Source organism: Bufo bufo, chromosome 2, assembly GCF_905171765.1.
Source record: "Bufo bufo chromosome 2, aBufBuf1.1, whole genome shotgun sequence".
Classification (NCBI taxonomy): domain Eukaryota; kingdom Metazoa; phylum Chordata; class Amphibia; order Anura; family Bufonidae; genus Bufo; species Bufo bufo.
This window is the reverse complement of record NC_053390.1, coordinates 252,770,006-252,785,061: the sequence shown is the minus strand read 5'-3', so window position 1 is coordinate 252,785,061 and position 15,056 is coordinate 252,770,006. Positions and strand designations below refer to the sequence as shown.

Here is a 15,056-nt window from a genome sequence, read left to right as displayed (position 1 = left end):
CAGAGGAGCATGCTGCGATTTTCACGCAACGCACAAGTGATGCGTGAAAATCACCGCTCGTGTGCACAGCCCCATAGAAATGAATGGGTCGGGATTCAGTGCAGGTGCATCCGCGCGGAATACTCGCCCGTGTGAAAGGGGCCTTAGGCTGTGTTCACATCATGTTTTTGTAATACATTAACATGTAAAAAAAAATGTATATGTTAACAGGTGCCTCAGACAGATTCCACACATTGGCATCCGTCACCATAGCGTTCCATTGGAAAAAAAAATGTATATGTTGAAGGGGTTATCCGAGATCTATAGTGGCCGTCCCAGTATGAGAAGCGAAGCGGGTGCCGGGGCACGAGGTAAGTACTATCTGTGTGAGGGGCTGGACATATAGGGGGGGGGGGCATTATAGATCTCAGATAACCCCTTTAATGGGCTTGAAAAAGGTTCCAAAGGGAGAACCGAAACGTTGCATCTGGTGAAATAAACACGTATCTATTTTTGGGAAGTGCCGTAGAATTTCCTTTTTCCCTTTAATGTATAGTTAGGATGGAAAAACATAGGGGATTATTTACTAACAGCAATACGTTTATATTAGGCATATTTCTGGCGCAGATTGTGGTGAAAAGGTTCTTTCCCACTTACGCCAGGTCTACAAAAGTGGGCGTGGGGAAAGGGCCGGTATGCCCGTCTGATTCAGCATTTTCTATGCCTGTTTTAGGTGTAGAAAATGGTGTAAATCTACGCCAGCAAGGGAGCTGGAGTAGATTTAGAAGTGGCAGCGGACCCGCCAAAGTGCAGATCGATTAGTAAATCTGGGCCATTGTTCTCAGTGTCTCAATAAAAGTGATACTTCTTGATGTTGGTAGCACTCACCCTGTGAAATGAGACCTAGCTGCACATAACCGTACTTTGTACTTACTTGTTCCTTACATTTCTTAAGAAAAGATGAATGAAGCTCATGATTATAAACTTATTATAAACTGATTATAATCTTCAGCTGTAGGCAATGTTTCCTGTGTCCCTTAAAACTGACTTGTTGAGACAATTTCTATCACAGATTCTAGGCTTTTGGGCAATTTATCACATGACTTGAAGCAAGGTTATGATATTTTTGCCATACCAGCACGTGGTACGGTTGTGTCCCTTTACTACAGTAGGTACCTGGAGGTAAACTACCTTGCTTTAGAAGTCAAAAAGTGATGCAACCGAACACACTGTTCTTTGCATTACTCTCTGCAGCCTGCATTACCTCAGTGCTCTCCAGGAATGCATGTACGGATTAGAAGAAGCTCTGTGAAGTTGGTTTCATCATAATGAGTTGGCAGATGATGATGCCACTGGGCAGTTGAAAAAATCCTGGCTGACTAGGCGTGGATAACCTTCTAGTACCCGAACTTGTACAGGATCAAACTTCCAGTAATATCGCCCCCGCAGGAAGTAAGCAAAACCTACAAGCAAAAGATAGTTACGTTGAGCAAATATTTCTGGGTATTTTGCTAGAATAGATGTTTTTTTTCTTTTTCGATTAAATGATTGTAGAATGAATAGAATACTCAAAATACTGGTTATTACTATGATTCAGCATTATTCGAGTTGGATTATGAGCCAAAATTACTGCTAAAATCAATGTTAAATAAGATCTGGATTTGATCATATACCAAACATTGAGACACGAAGGCTTATTGTAATAGGACATCTGTGAACAATGTTATGTTGCAGGACTGTTTTTAGTAACTACTTGCATTCCCCACAAAATAACAATTCTGGAGCATCTAGTCTTATAACTCTATGTTGTGCCATTCCTTTATTATTCCTGCTAGAAGATATGAATGAATTGCTGAAGTTTGTGATAAAGTCCAACCAGTTGGAGCATGTCCCTGCACAGTCTGAGACACTCCAATCAGTGCTGTCCGTGTCAGACCGTGCAGGGACACACTTCCAAGTGGCAATTCCTATCTGGACCTTCATTGCAAACTGTTAGTAATTCATTCATAACTTCTAGCAGGGATAATAAAGGAATGGTACAAAATAGAGTCAAAATACTAAAACAGACATGTCAGGAGTGGTGACATGTCCTCTTTAATGTAACGTCATTGCACACATCCATCAGCACTGTGAAAGTGATGTTACACGGTGCTAATAAAACACAAATATATATATATATATATATATATATATATATAAGAAGAAAAATGGCGGCACTGGCTCCAGAGGAGAGGTACGGGTGCATAAATGTATCCAGAAAAAAGAGCGGCACTCCGGTAAGTAAAAGCAAGTGAACCCTTTATTCACCCAGCACTACCTGGGTGAATAAAGTGTTCACTTGCTTTTACTTACCGGAGTGCCGCTCTTTTTTCTGGAGATACAGTACAGACCAAAAGTTTGGACACACCTTCTCATTCAAAGAGTTTTCTTTATTTTCATGACTATGAAAATTGTAGATTCACACTGAAGGCATCAAAACTATGAATTAACACATGTGGAATTATATACATAACAAACAAGTGTGAAACAACTGAAAATATGTCATATTCTAGGTTCATCAAAGTAGCCACCTTTTGCTTTGATTACTGCTTTGCACACTCTTGGCATTCTCTTGATGAGCTTCAAGAGGTAGTCCCCTGAAATGGTTTTCACTTCACAGGTGTGCCCTGTCAGGTTTAATAAGTGGGATTTCTTGCCTTATAAATGGGGTTGGGACCATCAGTTGCGTTGAGGAGAAGTCAGGTGGATACACAGCTGATAGTCCTACTGAATAGACTGTTAGAATTGGTATTATGGCAAGAAAAAAGCAGCTAAGTAAAGAAAAACGAGTGGCCATCATTACTTTAAGAAATGAAGGTCAGTCAGTCAGCCGAAAAATTGGGAAAACTTTGAAAGTAAGGGCTATTTGACCATGAAGGAGAGTGATGGGGTTCTGCGCCAGATGACCTGGCCTCCACAGTCACCGGACCTGAACCCAATCGAGATGGTTTGGGGTGAGCTGGACCGCAGAGTGAAGGCAAAAGGGCCAACAAGTGCTAAGCATCTCTGGGAACTCCTTCAAGACTGTTGGAAGACCATTTCAGGGGACTACCTCTTGAAGCTCATCAAGAGAATGACAAGAGTGTGCAAAGCAGTAATCAAAGCAAAAGGTGGCTACTTTGAAGAACCTAGAATATTACATATTTTCAGTTGTTTCACACTTGTTTGTTATGTATATAATTCCACAGGTGTTAATTCATAGTTTTGATGCCTTCATATTCATGAAAATAAAGAAAACTCTTTGAATGAGAAGGTGTGTCCAAACTTTTGGTCTGTACTGTATATATATATATATATATATATATATATATATATCTGTCTTTACCAATTATATAATCAGAACAGCCATCACCTGTTTAGAGGTCTGAAGGAATCATTCCTTTCCGACAATCTGCTGCTCGTTTAGTGGAGGTGAAGCGCTGCATTTACATGCAGTGATGACCTCCACTGTATGAGAATGGCGATGGCTACTGCAATCACTTGTCCTTATACAGATGAATCATTTCTGGGCAGCAGAGTGCTGTTTAGACAGGATAATCCACTGCCCAGAAATGATAAGTGAGGTGTTCACATAAACTATTGTTTCACCCAATGAACGAATGTTTCCAGAGGCGGCTCTTCCATTAGGCCTCACGCTGGTGGGGGCCTCGCTCTGGCTCCCACCCAACACCGCCGCAAGTACAATCAGGGACGTCGTTAGGTCAAAACATTCGGGGCTTGAGCCCCGGATGTTTTGTCCAGTGCCCCGAATGCTATTCCCCATCCCCATTGTACTTGTTCCGCTTCTTGCGTGCTGCGCGGTCATGAATTCAGTCACTTCGGAGCGTAATGTGGGGGGCAAATTACATAATGTGAGGCAGTGTGGGGGGCAAATTACATAATGTGGGGCAGTGTGGGGGGCAAATTACATAATGTGAGGCAGTGTGGGGGGCAAATTACATAATGTGGGGCAGTGTGGGGGGCAAATTACATAATGTGGGGCAGTGTGTGGGCAAATTACATAATGTGGGGCAGTGTGGGGGCAAATTACTTAATGGGGCAGTGTGGGGGGAAAATTACATAATGTGGGGGAAAGTGTGAGGCAAATTACATAATGGGGCAGTATTAATAATGAGGGCATTCTAGAAGGGAATTACTATTGGTGGGACTTTGAGGAGCACTATTACTATGAGGGCACTATTATTTCTTCAGGATAGTATTTGGGGGTATTGGGGAGCACAACGAGCAGCAGGATAACACTGTGGGGGCTCCAGGTTGGGGGATGATGATAGAAAATTGAGGAACCTAAGGCTACTTTCACATTAGCGTTTTTCAGTCTGAAAAATGCCTGATCAGTCAGAAAAAATGACATGCGTTTGCATATAGTTTGCCTGATCAGGCAGGCAGTTCAGGCAACGGAACTGCCTGCCGGAATCAAACAATGCAAGTGTGAAAGTACCCTAAGATGTCTGTGTGTCACACTCTGCAGAGATGAGGCGGCTGAGAGAAGTTGTCCGGGCCAAATGGAGAAGACGATGACAGAGAAGATCTACATCGGAGGAGACGTCACCCGGAGGCCCTGGATGTGACAGGCAGGGCCGGTGCAAGGATTTTTGCCGCCCTAGGCAAAGATCCATTTTGCCGCCCCCTCATGTCACTCACTCACTGACAGACACACACACACACTGACAGACAGACACGCACTCAGACACTCACTGAATGACGTACACAGAAACTCACTGACAGACAGGCATACACTCACTGACAGACAGACACCCTTACTGAATGACGTACACAGAAACTCACTGACAGACATACTCACTGACAGACAAACATACACTCACTGACAGACAGACACACACTTACTCACTGACAGACATACACCTACCCCCTGAAACACACACACACCTACCCCCTGAAACACATACACACACACACACACACACACACACAGAAACTCACTGACAGACACTCACTCACTGGCAGACAAACACACACATATACTCACTGACAAACATACAGACACTTACTGACCGATAGACATCCACACTCACTGACATACACTCACTCACTGACATACACACACAGACACTCAATGACAGACACACATACATTTACTGACAGAAAGACAGACATACATACACTCACTCACTGACATAAATACACAGGCAGACACTAACTCAGTCAAACACTTAAACACTCACCTCCCTGGGGTCCAGTGTGGTGCAGCTCCTTAGTCCTCCAGCGCCCCGTTTAGTATGCCGGGGCCGGAATGACGTCATATTCCAGCATCACAGAAGGCGCACGAGGGAGGAGAGGGGAGCTGCTAGAACAGCCTCCCTTGCCGCCCGCCTCCTCTCCTCCGGTATTTTACTGGCAGAGCAGGCACCTGACATCAGGGTAAGCAGATGCCTGCTCTGCCATATTTAAGAAGGACATCCACCTCCTGGCCCCCCTGTAATGGCGCTGGGGGCGGCTGAAGAGCCGCTCGCCCAGGGCTGCAGCCCCAGTCAGGGGGAGCACACCAAGACACCCCCGGCAGGCCGGCGCCCTAGGCGAACGCCTAGTTCGCCTATATGGTTGCACCAGCCCTGGTGACAGGTATGTGCTGCTGTATAGCAAGTACAGAAAAATGCGGTGTGCGGGGTGAGGGTCGATTTAGATCTTCTGAGACCCTAGCAACGCCCCTGAGTACAATTATTGGCTTCCGCGGCCGCCCGGCGGGTGGCCTAAGCGGACTAATGGAATGGAAGAGCCGCAGAGGGGCCCGCGGCCGCTCTGAGACCCTCTCTGCCTCTTTAAGAAAGCAGTGGCTGCTGGGGCTCGGAGCGTGCCGTCGCACAGGCAAGTCTTCTGAACATTGCCAGCTCCGCCCCCCAGAGCGCTGCGCAGCCACGCAGGGGAGAAGAAGAAGGAGCCAGGGCCCTCACCTCAGTCCATGTCTGGCTGCCACCCACAGACAGACAGTGGTGCCCGACCAGTGAATATACTGCCACCCACAGACAGACAGTGGTGCCCGACCAGTGAATATAAGCCCAAGGTACAAGATCACCCTGTACTATGTGCTGCAAGCATGCAGCTGCTTAACCCTGACTGTGACATCACTGTGTATACCCTGTACTGTGATGTCACTCACTGTGCATGTTAACCCTGTACTGTTAGTCACAGTACAGGGTTAATATGCACAGTGATGTCACATACAGTACAGCCAGGGTTAATGCAATGTGACATCACAGTACAGGGTTAATATGCACTGTGACATCTCAGTATAGCCAGGGTTAATGCAAAGTGTTAATATGCACTGTGAATATAAGCCCTGTACTGTGTTGTCACTGTGCATATTAACCCTTTACTGTGATGTCACTGCATATTAAAGGGGTACTCCGGGATAGGAAAATAAATCCCCTATCCAAAGGATAGGAGATAAGTGTCTGATCGGGGGGGGGGTCCGGCCGATGGGATCCCCCACGATCTCCTGTATGGTACTCTGGATCTCCTTGTGCCCGGAGTGGTGGTCAACACTCCCCCTCCATGTATCTATGGGAGAGCCGCAGATACAGCACTTGTGTATCTCCGAGTCTTCCATAGAGGTACATGGAGGGGGAATGTTGACCACACCACCGCTCCGTGCGGGGGTTAACACAGATTATTTCTTGAGGACTGAGCCGGGGCGCCGTACGGGAGATCACGAGCATCCCAACGATCTTCGTGGGGGCCTCATATTCGAGTTTCGCCTTAGGCCTCACAAAGTCTAGAGCCGCCTCTGAATGTTTCGATTGTTCATCGGGTGATCTGCGACACCTTTATACACAGGCAGATTATTTGGTACAAGCGTTCATACGAACGATCATCCCCTGACAATCTGCCCGACAATTGGGTAGTGTAAACTTGACAGAAAAATTAAAAGGTTCTATACCCTATAGTCAATTTGGATATCAGCATTTCTCTCTAACTTAAAAGAATTTTAGTCTGGCACGTCATTTTCATCTGCATAAGTAACAGCACTGCCCCACAGGAGATTGCACACACTTTCCATACATACAGTACCTGTGTGTACTTTGTGTCTTTATTCCATATGCAGGAAAGGCACTTTTATTCTGCTGGAAAATATCTCCCAAGTACCAAAGCAAACCAAACTGAAGAGGGGAGGGCTGCTTTAGCTGCTTATATCTTGGGATTGGTAGAAGCTTATATTATGACCTTGTTCGAAAGCTGACATTCCAAGCTTTCAAACAATACCAGCATCACAGCATTATATCTACTATATCAGAAGATATAGCTGTTAGAAATGGGTGAAAGCTCTTCTAACTTTCATTTTCAACTGGGCACTTGGGACACAAAGGTGGTCATTTATAATTAGATTTGCACCTGAATCTGTAACTTCTTCCCCTTCTATACTACGTACGCTAGTTCAAAAAAAAAAAAAAATGTGTGTGTGGGTAAGAGGTTGGGACGGCAAGCCCATTTCATTGATCATTTTATACGCCAGTTTTTGGCGTAGAAAATTATCTAAATCTACGTCAGCAATGCTCGTTATTGAATGAGTGAAACTCTCGTTCATTGGGTAATGTGTTTGTTTGTGTAGGCACGTAAATCATCATTTTATGGCAGCAGATCGTGCTGTCTAAACAGCCTCTATATGGTAATGAGCAATGGCATTAGTGGTCACTCCATACTGCGGAGGAGATTCTTGCATGTGTCTCCTTCACTGACGAGCAGGCGCTTGCCAAGAAGGAACGCTTCTTTCCCAACAATCGCCTGCTATATTGTCCCGTATAGTAAGAGTCTTATAAGCTTCATGAGAATCCCTGTACTTGTGATATAAAAGGTGGGTTTTTTTTATGCTATGTTGATGTGCCAGGTCCTGGTTTTAAGATGGATTATCTATTCCAGTGCATAAGGCTGTAGACATTTTATTTAAAAAAATAACATCTTCTCACCATGTTCATCCTGGAAGGCAGCATCTATGCTTGTGGGCACCCCTCTCCAATCACTCATGCTCCTGGAATGTCTTTTTTCTATTCGTCGTGTGTCAGTATTAAATCGCCAGTATTCTGCTCCTCGAAATAAGTAGGTTTTCTTACTCTTGCTAGTGCCCCACAAAAATGCAGCTTGAACATTAGGTACAGACAATCCAAGTTTGGATATCTGGAAAGGACCTGTGGCTTGTAACTTTCCATCAAATATCCAGTACTTTGAGCCTATGAAAGTAATAAGAGAAATATTCAATTTATAGTGAAATCTTTTACTTCCCACTTTATGTCACTGTATGAACACTACATGATTTGTGAAGAATGTTATTACAGGATACATTAAGATGCCAAAAACACTGCTAAGTTCTGACCTGAGGGATACTATAGAAGTATTAGTTTTACTTTGTTATACAAAAATCTGTCTATCCATATGAACCTTATACTCTCTGTGTCTGCTACCTGTCTGTCAATGCCCCTCTCTTGCATCTTTTGAAATATTGTGCCCTGGGGTCTATAGCTTCATGGGGCAGTTGAGCTGGCAGAAGCTTGATTATCTGCGGTGCCTCAGGGTTAATAGGACAAGCTGCGGCTTCAGTGTGCAGACACAAAACAAAGGCCTAAGAATGTGAGATGATCCGTGGACCTGCCCTAGCTTGCACCTACAGTCTAAATGCACACTGTTAGCTATAATAGGCTAACAAGCAGCTCTATGTATGGTAAGATCTGCATCTGCTCTTCGTGCTATTAAATCTAATTTTTCAATACAGCACTGTTTGGCATGTACGCAGCCAAAATGCATTCATTTACTTCATTGTGAGCTCTGTGTTCACTAGATTTATACATGACTGTTTTGGCTACATAAACTCATCTATACTTCGTAAAATAATCATTTCTGTGGTTCCATAAGCCAAAGTATTTGTTAGACATGCATTTCTACCATCAGGTACTTTATTAGACATGCATTTCTACCATCAGGTACTTTATTAGACATGCATTTCTACCATCAGGTACTTTGTTAGACCCTTTATTTCTACCATCAGGTACTTTGTTAGACCCTTTATTTCTACCATCAGGTACTTTATTAGACATGCATTTCTACCATCAGGTACTTTATTAGACATGCATTTCTACCATCAGGTACTTTGTTAGACATGCATTTCTACCATCAGGTACTTTGTTAGACCCTTTATTTCTACCATCAGGTACTTTGTTAGACCCTTTATTTCTACCATCAGGTACTTTGTTAGACATGGATTTCTACCATCAGGTACTTTGTTAGACCCTTTATTTCTACCATCAGGTACTTTGTTGGACCCTTTATTTCTACCATCAGGTACTTTGTTAGACCTTTATTTCTACCATCAGGTATTTTAGGTTGGGTTCACATATGCGCTTTTAACTCTGGCAGTTTGATCTGGCGGAGGAACAGTCTGCTGGAATTCACTGTATCCAGCATACATGCCGGCTTTCAGCAGGGTAAAAAAATACTACATGCAGATGAAATCCGGCATATATGCTGAAAAGTGGCATGATCCCCACCCGATCCCATTACAGTGAATGGGGATCCAAGGGTGCACGGTAGTATCCGGCTATGCCGGATACAGTGAACTCTGGCAGTCTGTTTCACCGCTGCAACAGACTGCCACAGTTCAAAGTGCATATGTGGACCCAGCCTTAGACATGCATTTCTACCATCAGATACTTTGTTAGACCTTTATTTCTATCATCAGATAGTTTGTTAGACCTTTATTTGTCCCATCAGATACTTTGTTAGACCTTCATTTGTCCCATCAGATACTTTGTTAGACCTTCATTTGTACCATCAGATACTTTGTTAGACCTTCACTTGTACCACCAGATACTTTGTTAGACCTTAACTTGTACCATCAGATACTTTGTTAGACCTTCATTTGTACCATCTGATACTTTGTTAGACCTTCACTTGTCCCATCAGATACTTTGTTAGACCTTCATTTGTCCCATCAGATACTTTGTTATACCTTCACTTGTCCCATCAGATACTTTGTTAGACCTTCACTTGTCCCATCAGATACTTTGTTAGACCTTCACTTGTCCCATCAGATACTTTGTTAGACCTTCACTTGTCCCATCAGATACTTTGTTAGACCTTCACTTGTACCATCAGATACTTTGTTAGACCTTCATTTGTACCATCAGATACTTTGTTAGACCTTCATTTGTCCCATCAGATACTTTGTTAGACCTTCATTTGTCCCATCAGATACTTTGTTAGACCTTCACTTGTCCCATCAGATACTTTGTTAGACCTTCACTTGTCCCATCAGATACTTTGTTAGACCTTCACTTGTCCCATCAGATACTTTGTTGGACCTTCATTTGTCCAATCATATACTTTGTTAGACCTTCACTTGTACCACCAGATACTTTGTTAGACCTTCATTTGTACAATCAGATACTTTGTTAGACCTTCATTTGTCCCATCAGATACTTTGTTAGACCTTCACTTGTACTATCAGATACTTTGTTAGACCTTCATTTGTCCCATCAGATACTTTGTTAGACCTTCATTTGTACCATCAGATACTTTGTTAGACCTTCACTTGTCCCATCAGATACTTTGTTGGACCTTCATTTGTCTAATCAGATACTTTGTTAGACCTTCACTTGTACCATCAGATACTTTGTTAGACCTTCATTTGTCCCATCAGATACTTTGTTAGATCTTCATTTGTCCCATCAGATACTTTGTTAGACCTTCATTTGTACCATCAGATACTTTGTTAGACCTTCACTTGTCCCATCAGATACTTTGTTGGACCTTCATTTGTCCAATCAGATACTTTGTTAGACCTTCACTTGTACCATCAGATACTTTGTTAGACCTTCATTTGTCCCATCAGATACTTTGTTAGACCTTCATTTGTCCCATCAGATACTTTGTTAGACCTTCATTTGTACCATCAGATACTTTGTTAGACCTTCACTTGTCCCATCAGATACTTTGTTGGACCTTCATTTGTCCAATCAGATACTTTGTTAGACCTTCACTTGTACCATCAGATACTTTGTTAGACCTTCATTTGTCCCATCAGATACTTTGTTAGACCTTTACTTGTACCATCAGATACTTTGCTAGACCTTCATTTGTACCATCAGATACTTTGTTAGACCTTCACTTGTACAACCAGATACTTTGTTGGACCTTTATTTGTATCATCAGATACTTTGTTGACCTAAGTTTTAAGCACAATGAATTCTGTTGATTGTATGGTCTCCCTCACACTATACTCTTTTGGTTCTGTTAAAACTGATCAGTACGTCACATGTCCATTTTATGGTCCACAAAATACGGATGCGGTCTGTTTGCCATCCGCTTTTTTTTTTTTGCAGACCCTTTGATTGAAATGGGTCCCTGGTCTGTATATTGTGGACGTCTTACGCTTTCCACATCCTAATGTACGTTCCGCAAAAAGATAGAACATGTCCTAGACTTGGCCGCAAAATACAGACCACAAAGCTACTGAAGTCAATGGGTCTGCAAAAAATGCAAACACAAAAAACTGATGGTGCGCTTTCAGCTGCAATTTGGAAAAAAAAAATCAATTGAAAGTAATATGAGGATCGGGTAAATTGATTGCAGACAATGGTATCATTTTTTTTTAGCAGTTTATTGAAGAAACATGACTGTCCTTCCACTGACACACCCCTTTTCCAAAAATTAATCCAATCACAGGTCACTTCTTACCAGGTAAAAATGGTAAAGTGGATCATAATTTTTTCTTCGAAAAAAAATGGATGGAAATTGAGTTTTTGGAAACAATTGAATTTCTCAACAAAAAAAATATGATTTTGTACCTGAAACAAACACATGAGCGAATTATTGGTGACCCTTTTGGGCCCTTGTTAACTACCCTTTATCCGTAATACCTCCATCTTTACCATTTTACTTGCCCCTTACCAATAAAACACAGAGACTTGAGTCGGATTTAAATCGGCCACAGCAGCCGTTATTTTTTAAACAAAAATACAAATATATTGACAATAAATTAACCCAGGCGAGGGAGGTCCTAGAAGCCCCAACATGTATAAATCCATAACAACCACCAACTGGATAATCCACCTTGCCTCCAGCCGTAAACACCCAGCTCGGAGCCACCAACTGATGGATGCCTCACCGATTAACCGAGTGCCCAATCCTGAGAGTCCAGCCCCACCATTGAGGCCCTCTCATTCTCAAGCACCAACCCATTCCACCAGCTCCGAGGACCTCCCCCGCCTCGACTGCCGCAACATACATAACATACAATCCTCACCTTACCCCATACTCTCTGGACCTCTACCAATACCGCCTGCTACCTCCACATCTCCTCTTCAAGGGAGGGGGGGTGGGCGCTTTTTCAAATCGCTCTAAAATGGCCACCGGGCTAAGCCTCTTAAATAAAGTCCCCCCTAACTCCACCCTTAATATCCCGCCCCTCCGCCTCCCGCCTTCCATTAACCCTACACCTACCAGGCCCCTTGCACACAAATTCTTCATGAAGGCCTACCCTTAGGGTAAACCTCTAGTCCGGCCTTACTTGAGCGAATTATTGGTGACCCTTTCGGGCCCTTGTTAACTACCCTTCACCCGTAATACCTCCATCTTTACCATTTTACTTGCCCCTTACCAATAAAACACAGAGACTTGAGTCGGATTTAAATCGGCCACAGCAGCCGTTATTTATTAAACAAAAATACAAATATATTGACAATAAATTAACCCAGACGAGGGAGGTCCTAGAAGCCCCAACATGTATAAATCCATAACAACCACCAACTGGACAATCCACCTTGCCTCCAGCCGTAAACACCTAGCTCGGAGCCACCAACTGATGGATGCCTCACCGATTAACCGAGTGCCCAATCCTGAGAGTCCAGCCCCACCATTGAGGCCCTCTCATTCCCAAGCACCAACCCATTCCACCAGCTCCAAAGACCCCCCCCCTGCCATCAACGCGCAACTTGACCACTCAAACCTCATGATTGCGCGTTCCTCCACATCTCTAGGGCCCTCTCAATCCCACCCTGTAGTCCCAGTGACCACAGATCAATCCCAACCGCATTCAGGTGAACACCATCTGCCCTCCAAAACCCGCCAAGGCCAGACTCAAGATCCACATGTCTAACTGCCACAGCCCCACTCTTAGCCACAAACCGCCCAATCGCCCTGTTCACCTTAATGCGAGCCCTGTTCACCCCTTCGAGACTGCGCCTCCCGCCAAGTTTTTCTAGGCACAATATCCGACCATACAGTGACCATGTGAGGAAACAATGACCAAAGCCGTAAGAGATCAATTTTGATATCCCTGATCAATTCCCTCGCCGGTCTAACCCCAAATCATTGCCCCCAACATGGAGCACTAAAATTTCCGGAGCTCTGTCTAACCTGACAAACTGATGAACCTCCTTCAGCACACTTCCCCACAACATACCTCTAGATCCTAGCCACTTCACAACCGCGACATCTCTGCCAAACCCCAATTGACGTCCGTTTTCACGAACATCCGCCGTCAACGCCCCCCCAGAAAACAAACGAGTGTCCAATGATCCAAACTTACTATTCAAGTCACCATCACTCCCCTTACAAACTACCCAAACGCACATATGACCGGAACCTGATGGATTCCCAACGCCCAATTCTTTTAATAACATCGTCACACAACCCCAACCTAGCCGCTTCCGTTGCTGCCCCAATCCTGAAGGAGTGACCTGTAAAATCTGCTGGGTCCACCCCAGCCCCTACAAGAAATTTTTTAAATACCGCCACAAATTGAAACCTGGAAAGAAACGATCCATCACTAGGCCTCAGCAGCGGGCCACAATCAAAGCACACCCCTTCCCTATACACCCGTAAACACCTCACTGGACACAACAAGCACTCTGGCACTGAAAACAGGGTCACATACCGCCCCCTACCTTCCACATCCGTTTTAAATGCTCGCAGCCTGACCACCACCCTGTCCTGAAGCAAATCCACATCCTCCCCATACAGACCTCCGCAGCCCTAACGCTCCTGGACACAAATTCCCCCAAACGAAAAGCCCCAAAAAAGGCTAACGAAAAAGCCAACTGAAACAAGCAAACTTCCCCCACGGAACTACAGACTAAGTCGACCTGTCTCCCAATCCTCAACAGCAAAAAAAACGACACTGGCCTTCTACGATCCTCCGTCCGCTGACCCCTCCTCCAACCCTTCAATACCTGTCTCACCAAAAAGGCCTTCGTAACGTTGGCCATGCCCCGTAACTTGAAACCAAATGCCAGGCCAGCCACACATTTGTTCAACTGCGCCACCGTCCAACCTTGCTCGTTACCGTGCCCCAAGAACAACAGTAAAGGTATCTCCCCTTCGTCTACTCTCATCTCCAAAATTGAACACCACTGCTCCCATTCTCTCCAAGCCTTCCCGTACGCGGCCCAGGAACCCGCGCTCAATGAAGCCTGCAACAACCCCGCTACAGTACCTCCAATAGTTGTCACAGCCAGACAGTTGAGAAGCTCTGACAGGAGCCTTTCAGATCCTCCTCCTTGAATTTTTGTTTTGGTTTAGTTCCTCATCTCGTTAGTCTATCTCAGCTGTCATGCAGTTGGACTGATTGCTGCCCTTTAAGTTCCTCCCCAGAATGCAGTAGTGTGCGGCTTATACAACTTCCTGGAGTGTGTGTGCATGCTGTTCCTAGTTCCCAGTCCACAGTCCCCAGTCGTCTGCAAGATAAGTTCTGTTTATGTATTTATGATTTTCTGTTTTCTGGATCCAGGTGACCCTGACTCCCTCCGTGTCTGTGTAGGGAGCCGGTGGTCGTGTCCCCTCACTATTGTAGGGTCTTCAGGTGTAAGATAGTCGAGGTACGTGGATATGCGCCCATCCACCTTTGGGGTGGTCGCATAGGCTGAGCAATAAGGGAGAGCGGCAGGTCTCATGCAGGGGTCTCCCTTTTGTTCCTTAGTTGTGGATCCAGTGAGTCATTGTTTATATTGTATTGTCTTGTTTCCTGTACACCATCCGTGACAATAGTTCCCACAGTGACCCCGGACACTACAGGCCTTCCGCTTCCGCTTCCGGAG

The 15,056-nt window shown here is 44.5% G+C and overlaps 1 protein-coding gene across 1 annotated transcript in view; it reads right to left on the bottom strand.

Moving 5' to 3' along the window:
* Positions 1-1,302: 1,302 nt before the first annotated feature.
* Positions 1,303-15,056, bottom strand: part of MMP11 (matrix metallopeptidase 11) — a 56,032-nt gene continuing 42,278 nt past the window's right edge. Inside the window, exons 7-8 of the mRNA XM_040420241.1 lie at positions 7,938-8,198; positions 1,303-1,442 (exon numbers count right to left, since the gene is read on the bottom strand). Of these exons, the coding sequence (XP_040276175.1) occupies positions 1,303-1,442; positions 7,938-8,198 (401 nt within the window). The remainder of the gene's footprint in view (positions 1,443-7,937; positions 8,199-15,056) is intronic.